The 12,530-nt window shown below is 40.5% G+C and overlaps 1 protein-coding gene across 2 annotated transcripts in view; it reads right to left on the bottom strand.

Annotated features, from left to right (window-relative positions):
• Positions 1-3,904: 3,904 nt before the first annotated feature.
• CLCN4 (chloride voltage-gated channel 4) overlaps positions 3,905-12,530 on the bottom strand; it is a 28,304-nt gene continuing 19,678 nt past the window's right edge. For both annotated transcript variants that reach the window (XM_050904930.1, XM_050904939.1), the window contains 3 exons: positions 11,378-11,776; positions 5,529-5,745; positions 3,905-3,995 (listed from right to left, as the gene is read on the bottom strand). In XM_050904930.1, coding sequence (XP_050760887.1) covers positions 3,905-3,995; positions 5,529-5,745; positions 11,378-11,776 — 707 coding nt within the window. The remainder of the gene's footprint in view (positions 3,996-5,528; positions 5,746-11,377; positions 11,777-12,530) is intronic.

Raw genomic sequence — 12,530 nt, 5'->3', positions numbered from 1 at the left:
ACTGGACTTGCATCATCCAAAGATTTTTGTTCTCTTGTTTAGTTTGACATCTTCGAAGTCCAACTGCTTGAACACGAGGATTGAATTGAGGTTACATAAAGTGAGCACTATATACTAAAGTACTTACGTAACTCTCAGATTGATCAGGCTACGTGACTATCTTGAGCTCTAAAAATTCAAATAAATACTTAAGGCTGAGATCTATGCCTCTTGGAGTCTATTCAGTAACTTCAGAGACATATTTGGGAATACAGATGGAAAACAGTGACTGATAATGGGCTTGTTATGGGGAAATACTTTAAATCATTACATCAGAACTGCATTTTTTGAGAAAAGCATGTTATTAATTTATATTAAGAGTGTTCCCCATTCAGCCACTCAAGCTAAAAGAGCAATGAAGACTGTAGCATGGAGGAAGTTCAACAGAAAGACTTACAGCCAATTACCGTCTCTGGAAGTGTCGGAAGTGCTAAGTTTTCTAATTAACAAAGTCTGTCCAGTTTCAAAACCCAACTTGTCATTCTAGCATTCACCTCAGCCTTGATAATGCCGAGCAGCTGAAGTTAGCTATGACTGTGCCATTTCTGGAGAGCTAAACATCAGTCCCTGCTCTAAGGGGGTTTAATGTATTTTGAACAGATGCTGGAACAAGGAGCAGCAGTCTAACCACCCGTGTACAGTTACGCATTCAAAGCTTTTTTTCCTTGATGCCTTAGATATTTAAACCATTCTGTCTAAAGAGGAACATGTTTGACAGAAAAGAGCTGTACACCCATTTACCTGCCTCCTTCTTCGGGGCTAGTCCCAGGGTCAAACTGCACCCGCAATAAGTGCATAAATCTCAATTCCTTCTGTTGTTTTTTCTTACAAACCACCATGCTGGTTTTATGGATCCTGTTCTTAAGTCCTTAAGGCTCCTCATACGCAGTCTAATGAGACGAGGTGACAAGCTATCACAGGGCTGACTGTTCGTTTTAGTAGATCAGACCTCTGGGTATTAATGGGAATTAGCCACACAAGTTTATGCCTATGCATAGCCACAGACTGAGTTTAAGCTGATAACCTAAGTCAATACCCAAGTGAGTTTGTATTCATGGCCAGTTTAACCTCAGTTAGGCGACTCTGTGTCTCTCAGGAAATGACAATTTTTTTCAGTGTTGGTATACCATCCTGGTTCCTGTTAGCAAACATTGCCCTCAGTACTATGAACGCTCTTCAGACTTAGCTCTGTCATGGACTACATTATAATGCAACATGGACTGAAATTTCCTTCACTAACAGACAAGGCTTTAGACCTCTCCTTTTCCCTGACGTACATGAAGCCTTGAGTTTGATTTCAAATAGCAGATGAATTCACTTCCCAACTTATTTCTCTTGGCTTAAGAGCAAACAAGGTATTTAGAAGTGTTCAAGTGGGGAGAGTACTCACTCTTGTTTCCTATGTAAACATAAAGGAAGATGGAGAAAGTGTTCATCAAACATGTATGTATTAACATTAAGAGCTATAAAAGTGAAAAGTAGAACACAGTTCTTCAATTTTAATTTCAGAACAAGATTACCCTCAAAAGTATTTATCTTAGTCCAAATCCCTTAGATTCTAGTAGTTTTGGGTAGAAACTGACATTCATACTAAGCCCTGCTTGGGTTTAGTTGTGGGAATGAACTGATTTTATTTTATGATGGCATCTCTGTTCAAATAAGGGAATCCAATGTTTATGAGCTTGGTTGTTGACTTGGTTGGTTTTTTATGAGTTTGGCTGATGACAGCTTCACAGAAAAACATAAGAAACAACAATATTATGTTGTATTTCCTATTTTCAGAAGGAAAGGGTTGCTCAGTTCTATAGTTTACATAGTTGCAACAATATCCCTTTAATAATACATTGTACTGCAGATGTTCAGTTAACAAAAAGTATACACTGAAATATTTATGGGCTTTGGTCAGAGCTACATATATTTATGTCAGTCTGTTGCAAACACTATTGTTAAATAGACTACTTAGCAGATTAAAATTACCCCTTTACTTCCGTTTCTTTTACTTAAACAATTTGGGCCATACTTTGTGTGAATGCAGTGGGACACATGCAGAAGGAAGCAGGGTCACTGGAGATAAGAGGAGGAATTTGTGACATGTAAATTTGGGCATCTAACTGAGGGTGCACCTGGCTAGTTGTGTCAGTTCAGGGGCACAATAATCATGCACATTGCCTACAAGTTGCATCAACAGTCTGGCTTTTGTCTGGAGTAAGCAACAGGCTCTTCTGGCATGAAAGGACTCCCCTCATCTCTGTCCATGAAGACCATCTGGACGCAACAGACTTGAGCTTGGTATCTGTATGAATTTGAACAAAAATACCAGAGGTCTTAGATGCCTGAATGAAGGGACCAGACTCTCGGAGGGTCTGAAGGGGATTCAGGACATCTAAGTTAGGATGCAACCTCTCCCCAATCTTAAAGCTTATAGTTATAAATCAAACACTGGGCAGTGTGGATTATGTGTTACTGAGAGTAGAATTTGGTCTTCTGTTACTGATAACAGTACTACTAAAGTGCTAGTATGTTAACACAGACAATGTTGACTCTGTGCATCCCAGATAGGACCAGAACAAGGGTTTAGGAAAATTTAGCATTTTTACCTAAGTGGCTTGGAGGTCCCTACTGGGGGCTGTTAAATCTTGTGTTCTTGCTGCAAACAGATCAATAATTAAAGCTTTGCTATTGTTTGCATTCTCAGTCCTTTTGATCTTATCCAGCCACAGTGTTGTGGGGATGGATTCCACAATCCTATGACTGGCAGATGGCATAAAGAGTAGACCTGCTACAGAATAAATGTCTGGGACTGTTAAATTAACTTCAGCAATCTCTTGGCAGGTGCAGAAAAATGCCAAGAAATAGCAATGACGAAAAGGAACTAAATGGAGACTCAGGAATCAATGCAGAGCTTCATTAGTTTGAATCAATGCAGAACTTCATTAGTTTTTGAAAAATGATGATGTACACAAGGGGAGACAGGTGAAGGGTTCAATCTCTTGTCACTAATATCGATGAGAGCTGGATGCCAGTCTCCCTTTAGTGCCTTCGAAAATTCCTCCGGGCTTCTATGTTTTTTCCTGTTGTCACAGCAAACCACATAATACTAAATATTACAGTACCTGTATGCACAATTGCATAGAGAAATAATAAATCCTTACAAATAAGTCACATTTCAACATTAATAAAGGGAAGCTGATTGACAGAAATGCTAAACTGTATAAAATTCAAAGGACTAAAGCAGGGAGCAAGGGACACCATGTTTTAAAGTGAGTTGAAGTGCGTTCTTGCTCCTTTAACTCCAGTCCTGATTCACTTAACTTTTACAAAAATAAATGAAGATGACAACATTTTTCATTTTAAAATATGATGATTTTTTCCCTCATGAAAATGGTATAATTCAGTAGCAAATAAATAGCCATGATTTCAGTAACAAAAACAACTGACATTATTCATACACACTCTCTAGTTTGGAACACGAATCTTTACCTCTGTTAACAGCTTATACATAAACAGTGTCTGCTAGTCTTCGCACCTGCCTCAAGAGTTACTGTGAATGTTGATGCATCCCACTGGTGCTCCTGGCTCTTTGTCTCTAAGCACCTCATCCCTTACGCCCACCAATACGCCAATTGAGCTGTTGGGAATCTCATTAAGGAAAAACAGCTTGATGTCTGCAGCTGCTCAGAACTTCTAAACTGCCTTCCTCATTAAATAAGTACCATCCTGCATCCACTCCCTCTGTCAGAGGCATATTGGGCCATTCCTCATACACATTACATTTTCTTTTTAAACAAAATGAAACACCGAACATAGCCTTTGTGTTAATCGAGAAGGGATTCCTTTGGGGTTACTTTCTTCTTCCTTTACCAGTCTAGTTAAACATGATAGATTCAGGGTCCTGGTTTGCCATTTGAGCCATATGTCTTAATACATCCTTTTTAGTAATGATACCCAGCAGCCTCCTAGAGGAGAAAAGGAAAGGAAAGGAAAGGTCAACAATCATCTCATATATCATGGGGTTTTTTCCCCTGTTCAGCTGCAGGGACATTTTGTGAGTGCTTCCATACAACACTGTCCATCCCATCCGTTCCTCAGTGATTATCTTTTACAAAAAGCATTCTCACCTCATGTATTTTCACTACTCCAGCCACGATCATTAAGTTAAATACTTGGGGTTGTTATCTCTTTTTGTTCGGAACATGACTGAGTGAGAAGCTACAACTACTGACACTTTGTACGACAAAGTAACGAGTTTCCTTAGGCTCAGGCTGCAGAGGACCAACAGCACAAAACCAAGGCACCAGTGCCCTGAGCTAGGGCATGGGGTTTAGTAATGCATGAACTAAGCTAAAGCATGGACTTTCCGAAACTCTCACTGTCTGACAGCATAATTCCTTCAGCTTTGAGTGATAATTTCTCACTTACATGATCCTAAATGAATTGTATCCGTCAGGAAAGACGAGGCCTATGAGACATCTGGTCCCAAGAGTCAAAAATTTCCCAACCCTCAGTATTCATGGGCTTTTATTTCCAGTCCTTGAAGGCTGTGAGGCACTGAATTTTGAAATTATGTCATTGTTAAAGTTTTTCCACCTTTCATTTCATGTAAGCGCTAGAACTCAAGATCAAATTTCCAAATCCAGACACCCTAAATCTGTGTCCTGATAATGGTCCTTATTTTCTTAATGCTGAGGACACTGCATTGATAGTAACAGCTGATACGCACTATTTTTGAATAACAAAAAGGAATTTTGCAGAAGACTAAATTTTAGTCTTCTGCATTTGAAAATGATGGCTCTGGTTTTGCTATCCTGTTGTAAAGTTTCTTCTTCCCACTAGATCCTGGGATGAGCATTGATCCCAAAATAGCTCAAATCCCATTGGAATTATGGGATGTTATTTCTAGTGCACATGGTGCAGCTTTTTCCTGTTCTAATTTCATGTTTGCCCACACTTCTTCAGCTGTCTTTTGTGGACTTTTGGTTTATACGCCTTTCCATTTTCCATTAAAGAAAGCTGAACAGATTAATTTTCTTCCACTGACATCTTTATCACAGTCTTCACAAGCATCTAATCTAGCTGGATGTCTACAAACAGGCACATCCTTTGCAAACAATACTACTTGCCAGATCTGCTTCTGTTGAAAACTGAATGATAGTGGGAATCAGAACAGTTTATTTTGTATTTATCTTTACCTTATCTAAATGAGAATACACTAAGGATTTGGGAGAACAGAATGAAATATGACACCCGGCAAGGGCCATTTTGGTTCTGAGTGATTTCTTTTGCTGCCCTGGAGAGACACTGGGCATGCTTCCCTTATTCTTCCATTCACAAAATAGACAAAACCAAAATACTCACTTGACTGTCTCAGAGGTGCTGATTAATTAGTTACTGTCTATACTTGGCTTTAAACAGGAAAAATGGTGGTTCTGTTAATGCTGAAGAAAATCTCCTGAGATTCTCTAAGCGTGCTTGACTCAGCATCTACTCACCCACTGCGAGTGACAAGACACTGTCGGAGTCCAAGTTTCCGGAAAATATCTACCACGGTCTCCATTGGCGTGTGGTCAGTGACAGTGAAAGGGCTCAGGTTGAGAATACGCCGCAGCTTCAGTGGATGGGGACTGTTGGGTGGCAGTTCTGGGGGGTCTTCGGTGAAGTACACGATGGAGTTGCTCACCACTCCATCCTGACGCTGTCTTGCATTCTCTGTACAACAGAAAAATCAAGGTAGACAGTGAGTTAGGCTTGATAACAAAACCAAAAAAAAAAATCCTCCTTTGGAAAGCAAAGGTAGTAGTTTCTTTTTGTCTTTAACGTGCTGAGATCCCAGAAGTTGGGGTTACTGAGCAAACTTGAATTTCCTTGAGATATTGTTCCCTTGAAGCAAATGTAAGTGATATTTTTACAAACACTTACTTTTGCTTGGTTGGGATAATGCTTTTCTGAATAAGTATGCAGCTGATTCCATTCACAAACATCACTAATCCGACTTCTGTCAAATTCAAATGATTATATGTCATTTCCTCCATTGTAAGAATCACAACAGAAACTTCTATTAGATGCCCGAAGGAGTGGAGTCAACAGCTGTGTATGGTCCCAGCTGGCTTGGAGCTGTATGTTTGTTCCCAGACTTCTCAGTGGAGTTAGGGAAATCCGGGCATGGTGAATGGATTTATGAACACAAAGCTAGGGAAAGACAAATTCACATAGCAGGGATCCAGGGGCAGTGTGGGTGTTGTTCTAGACCAGCACACCTCTCTGGCGTGCAGGGTGAATTTTGTGGGTTTGCACTTAATTCCTTAAATAGAGTTTGCATATCTAGATTTTAAAAGGGCAGAAAAAATTAGCATCCTACTTAAAGAAAAATAGTGAAGGGAGGAACAATATATAGTAGTAAATGAGTTTGATACATTTTTCTCAACAGGGCATATTTGACCACTTTCGAAAGTTCAAAAGCTATCATTCATACTTTGATCAAACTATGAAGTGAACTTCACACTTGAGTCTTGAGTTTACATGATCAGTATAAGCCTTTTACTTTAAAGTATGCTCCAAGAAGAATTCTTAGCATTGAAGTAGTTTATTTTCTTTATAGTGTTTACCTCATTTCTAGTCAACACTACAGGGTGCGAACAATATATAAGATGGATTTCCAAATGATAGACGACTTCTCTCTCCCCAGAATAAGCACATCATGCGTTTGGCTCTGAGGGTTTAACTCCTTTTTTTTTTTCTTTTTTGTATAAATTCTTGGAAAAGGTTAGAATTATTATCTCTGATTAATATAGGTTGCTTCTGTTCTTGAGAGGTACAGCAAATCAGACATGCTCAAAGCATATGTATATATTCTTGGAGCTCATTGCCATCAATCAAAGTGCAGAAACCTGCTCCTGTGACTTGTAATGTGTAGACAGTAATGGTTTCCAACATGTTCCAGCTGCATTTTTTTCCTTTTAACGATCGTTGTCTTGTAATATTTCTGGAACTGGAGCAGTGCTGGCTCAAACCTAATATCAGTACAGTACATGATTTTCAACCTTCTCACCCCACATATTACAAGCCCTATTGCAATTTATAGGAATGATGCTAACTTTGTCTCATCTTGTTTTGATTCATACATCTAATTTCAAGTGTGAATATGCCTGCATAGCTCTTTTTGATATATGATCTGTGCTAAGAGGTAACATTAATCAAACTGAAGGTAACTCCCACCCTTTGATAAAAGCCCTTGACAGCTAGGTATTTCCTTCCCGAAGCTGCACCCAAAGCAACAGGCCCAAGCATTTCAGTTACCACATTGCTGTTCCCAAGGCAGCAATGACCCTGGACAACAGTGATTAGCCAAAGCCATGACTTCACTCTTCAAAGTAAGTCAAACATCTCTCTGGAGAAATTTGAATGATGTAGTACTATTGAGCAAATTCAGTGGCATCAGAAAAATGGTGGATTTTGTATGCAGTCTCACTGGATGGGGGAGTTAAAGTAAAGGTAAAACAGAGGAAGAGATAATTTTTGCAGCCAGTGGGTAAGAAAAACAGATATAGCTTAACAGAAAAAGCAAAGCAAATGGATGATGATGTCTGGTTTTAGAGTAATCTATGCAGAAGACTTTTGTCATAGCTAGAGAGTGAATAAGTTCTCCCAAATGTGAAACGACCTCTCATATTCAGAAGTTCACAGTTCACAGCCTGTATTAACTATGTTGCTCTCTCAACTCCACGCTGGGAAAAGTACATTATACAGGCCACCTGGCTGGTGTCCAAGATTCTGCCTTTTGTACGATACCTCTGAAGTGGGCCAAATTTAAGAAGAGCTTTACAGGGTCAAATACTCCCCTCTGTAAGACTGTAAAGTAGGTGCCATCTAAAATGTAGACACCTATTCCCAGAGGGTGACTCTGCCCACCTGACCTGCCTACCTGCTCAACAAGGATCCGTGGAAGGACGCAGTCCTCCTGAAGGTGCCTCTGAGCAATTGGAAGTGGCATTGCCATTCACTTTACAGGGACTGGATGCATTTCTAGAGCGTGCTTAGTGCTCCACTTAGTAAGAAAGAAATTATGTAGGGGTAAATCACGAGGCAGAGAACTGTGTATGAACAGGTATTTGATGCGGGACTCAACAGCTATTGCCTTCATCCAAGAAGTCAGTTGTGTGAGGGAATCAGAGTACTTCCCCAGAGTAGTCCCTGGACCACCACACTGCTGATGCACAATTTATTGTGCCAGAGAAAGAAGCTGAAGATTCGTAGTTGAAAGCATGTCTCTACATAGTGCAACATGTTGTCATATAGAGGTACCAAAGCTAGTTCAAACTGAGGAGGCATTCTGCAGGGCACAATGCAGTGGAAGAAGAGATACTGGTGCGGGCCTGACTCTGCTTTTCAGAAGACCTCATTCCCTGGCTATGGTGCTGCGCAGTTGGGGCTTATACTGTTGCCAGACATAACTCCAGTATGTCTGGATGCTGTCAGGCTGAGCAGGAGATAAGAACCTGAACAGGAGAATAAAAGATGCTTCACCACATGTGATGTTTCCCTCTTGGCAAGTAATTTTATAGTTTAAGGAGATTTAGTATATGGCTCCATGAACACGACTATGAAACAAGCTGAGGTGAAGGTTTGCAACACATTAGCTACTCTGTGGTAATGATGAGCAGTGACGACTTCTGCAAAGTAACTTTGGCCTTCAGTGAAAGAGGATTAGCTATCAAAAAGTTGCTAGCATGGTACAAAACCAGTGTTTTGCCCTGCCCTGTACTGGAACCTTATACTGTGTCTTTTGAAAAAGTGAAACCAAATCCAGATTTTAAGTCACAAAGACACAAACCATACTGGAAAGATTATCCATTTATCACAGAGTCAGCACAGAATGACTTCAGGAGCTGTCACACTCAACCCAGGAGAAAAAGGGTCACCAAAGGTCCCCGACAGCTGAGGATTTTAGGAAAACTTATCTATGCAGAGAAGTTTTTGATTTTAAATCTCAGTTCTGCCTCAGATCCTATGAAAGATGCTCTTAATTAGAGCTGATCAGGAAACAGTACCTCTTCCCCTGGAAAATGTGGGTGTCAAAGAAACAGTTTTCGAACAGGAAAGCATTTTGATCTAAAATGTTTGCTGAGTCTATTTTTAACCGATTTCTTTGTTATCAGTGCCTAGCTGGACATTTTCACACATCTCCTAGCAAGCCCATTCAGCCATGTTGCCATTTATGACCTGAATCAAAAGACTCAGTTCCTCAAACTTCTCTGACTCGCTTCAGACAGCGTCTGATCTTTCTGCTTTTAAAGTGAGGGCTCTGCATCTTCACTCCATGCAATTTTCCCACTGACATACCTCCCTGCAAAGGAGATGCAAAAGGCTATAAAGTTAGGATGGCAGCAAGTGTTACAGCTACGACATGGCATGGACAGTGTAAAAGACAGATACAGGGTAGGCTAAATACATCTAATTAAGGTTTTTTACTTCTCACAGGGGAATACAGAAGACATTTGAAAATCATTAGCAAACTATTTATTTTATAAATGGTATCATCTCTTGGCATTTACACATTTGGTGAAACTTCAGACACTTTCCTAGCTTGGCAATACAAGGCATCTTTTGTTACTACCAAAAGAAGATTAGCCTTCTGAGAAAATCAAATTGTTTGAAAGGGGTATTGCAGCTAGCAGCCTTGGACTGCTATCTAGGTGCCTTTAAAATCCTCTTATACTGAGATTGGTATACAGAGGATTCATGGAGAGGTTTTTTTGCTTGTTTTTGGAGGAGGGAGGAAGGAGCAACCAGTGATAGTGGGCTTTTAATGAAAAAGTTAGATTCCCACACTCTTTGGAAGTTAAATTACAATTGCACAATTAGAGGAGCTGTAGAACTGGCAGTAAGGCCTGTTCTGCTTTCTTATGTTTTGAGAAATTAGTGATATAACTAAATACAAAATTAATTGAGTTCATAAACTATTTTCTCTGTAACTGAAATGACAACTTACACCACAGGAGGGAAAAAATGAGAAAATAATTTCTTACTGAAGAGAATTCCGCACTACATTTTAAGGGGAGAAAACTGGGCTCTGTCATTTCTTTTCTTCTTGCATGTAGTATTGATGCAGCGTTGATGACTTTCTGCTATGGGATGAGAAGAGGGGAATCAAGTAACAGCTGATTGTCGTTAAATAAATGAATATAAATTTTAGGTCTAATCGCTTAGACTGAGTCTTTTTACATCCAGGAGACGAAAATAAATATGCATTAAAAACCCCTGTGCTTTAAAGAGCACCGTTATTTCAAATTTTATTTTAGCTTTGTGAGAAGTGAGCAGGAAAGTGACCCTCTAAAATAGCCCTGATTTTCCATTTATGGATTTTCTTTTCTAAAGAATATGGGAGTTTCTTTAAAACAGCTTTTTAAAGGTGCCTGAAGCGAAGGGATGAAACAGGCCCATGCAGAGAATAACAACTCCTTGTCAAGGGATTTGGATATGCCAGACATTCCACTACCCTGCAAAGAATAAGGCAACCATGCCCAGCCAGCAGCCTGCCTGCCTAGCTGGTCCTCAACACCACAGGACTGCCAGAATTGGGAGTGGACTGTGGGGTTGATTTGCCAGGCTTGCAGACCTCTGCAGCTCTGGATGCCCTGGGTACGGAGAAGGTGGGAACACTTGCTTTCATCCAATATACCTGTCTTTTCAATCCCCACCTAGCCATCAGGCCAACCAGGAAACGACTTGATGGGTCAAAACCTTTAATGAGCTGGATCGGGCTCTCAGGCAACCAGCCAGCTATCCAATGGATGATTGACAAAATTCAGCCATCTTTACCAGACAACATCCTCCACTGAAAAGCTTTCCACCCCTAGCGCAAAAGGCCTGCATGTGAGAAAAATTGAGATAGTGCAACAGAAAGAAGCACAGGGACTTGTACTTCGTCACAGGGTGACAAAAGTTCACGACTGCCCCAGCTGCTGCCAGCAGCCCATGGAGACTGCAGGAAGCTCAGCACTGCAGTGGCTTTTGATCTGGTTCTGACAAAAATTCTGGCCATATGAGTCGAGTTTATCTCTGTGGTCTCTAGCAGAACCATATTGTCCTGTTTTGAGTGACAGCAAAATTAAGCCCACAAAGGTCAAGCGCACGTAAATCTACCAGGTGGTATGCTGCAATTGAAAAGCTTCCAGCTATGGGTCCTAGCAACCAGTAAAAGCCAGACTTGTGGAAAAAGTTAGGTTTGGTTCTTATTTATCCATTCTTCAAGGTGAGTAACACTGGTAACATCCTACCCTATCAAAATTCCTATCAAAATTCCTATCAAAATCAAACTTATGTACACTGATACTCTACTCACTTATTGCAAGAATCAGCTCTCGTCTCTGTGCAAATCCAATAAGTCTCTCCGAGTCTTTCGAAACCACTACTGGAAAGCCATTGTAGTCAGTCTCCTTGATTAGTGTCTCGACATCCTCCACCGTCATGCTGTCCTGCGTCAGAACAGAGAGAGGAGCTTCACCACGCCTTGGTCTCATGACATCAGTTGCCAGGGTTCGGTGGGTGAATTCATCCTTCACATCCAGAAATGGGTAGCCGTTCAGATGAATGTGAGCTTCATAGATCCCTTCTTTCCCAAAGGCATCTGCCACCCACTTGCTTGTGACAGCTGCAGCCATAAGAGGTACGATGTACTCCAGCCCTCCGGTTAGCTCAAACATAATCACCACCAGAGAGACCGTCATTCGGGTAACACCACCTGCCAACAAGGAAAGCAGTCAAGTTTCCCTCTGTGCTCTTGAAGTATACATACTAAGCAACTCATTTATATTTTTGAGTCTTACACTCAAAAAGACATGAGATTATTCATGCTGAGTACTTTGCCCTTATACTTCGTGAAGTATTTGGGGGCTTATTTCACTGAAGAAAGATTTTTCATCTACTGCAATTTTCATCAAAAAGATTGAGTGAACTTGCTCAAGCCAAAGATGCTAACATTGAAAAGCAAATAATGAATGCTAAAGGACTGAGCTATCAAACCAGAAAGCATGCCAAAGAATCAGCTATAGTGGATACTTGAGAAACTAAAACTGAATCCTGCCATTAGCCCTCTAAAATGACTCCAAGAATCAGCTAAGTACCATGGCTGGGGCAGATAGGAGCATTGAGAGCTGGCCTTCACATTGGTTTACCTCTCGCATCCATTCTGAAGAAAAAGCTAAGCGTTATCTTTGGGCACGACATGGTTACAAAATCCTACGTAAGGATAGTTTAGGGCCACTGCAAGAGCTATGTTACGGCTTAAACCCTAGCTTTTGATATCAGTATAACATACAGTTTGAACTGTATACAACTTGGTTTGAGGCCATCTAGGCATGCAGCTGTAGGCAGGATTGTAGCTGGATTTTTCAATCTAGTCTTTCTGTATTAATTTCATAAGCAAGCTCCTTACTCCTTCAGTTTACATTAAAGGATAAAAATAATCACATAACTGCAGACAAGTGTGTATGTAT

The sequence above is a fragment of the Gymnogyps californianus genome, chromosome 1, assembly GCF_018139145.2.
Source record: "Gymnogyps californianus isolate 813 chromosome 1, ASM1813914v2, whole genome shotgun sequence".
NCBI lineage: Eukaryota > Metazoa > Chordata > Aves > Accipitriformes > Cathartidae > Gymnogyps > Gymnogyps californianus.
The sequence above is the reverse complement of the archived record's forward strand: the minus strand, read 5'-3'. Positions and strand labels throughout refer to the sequence as shown.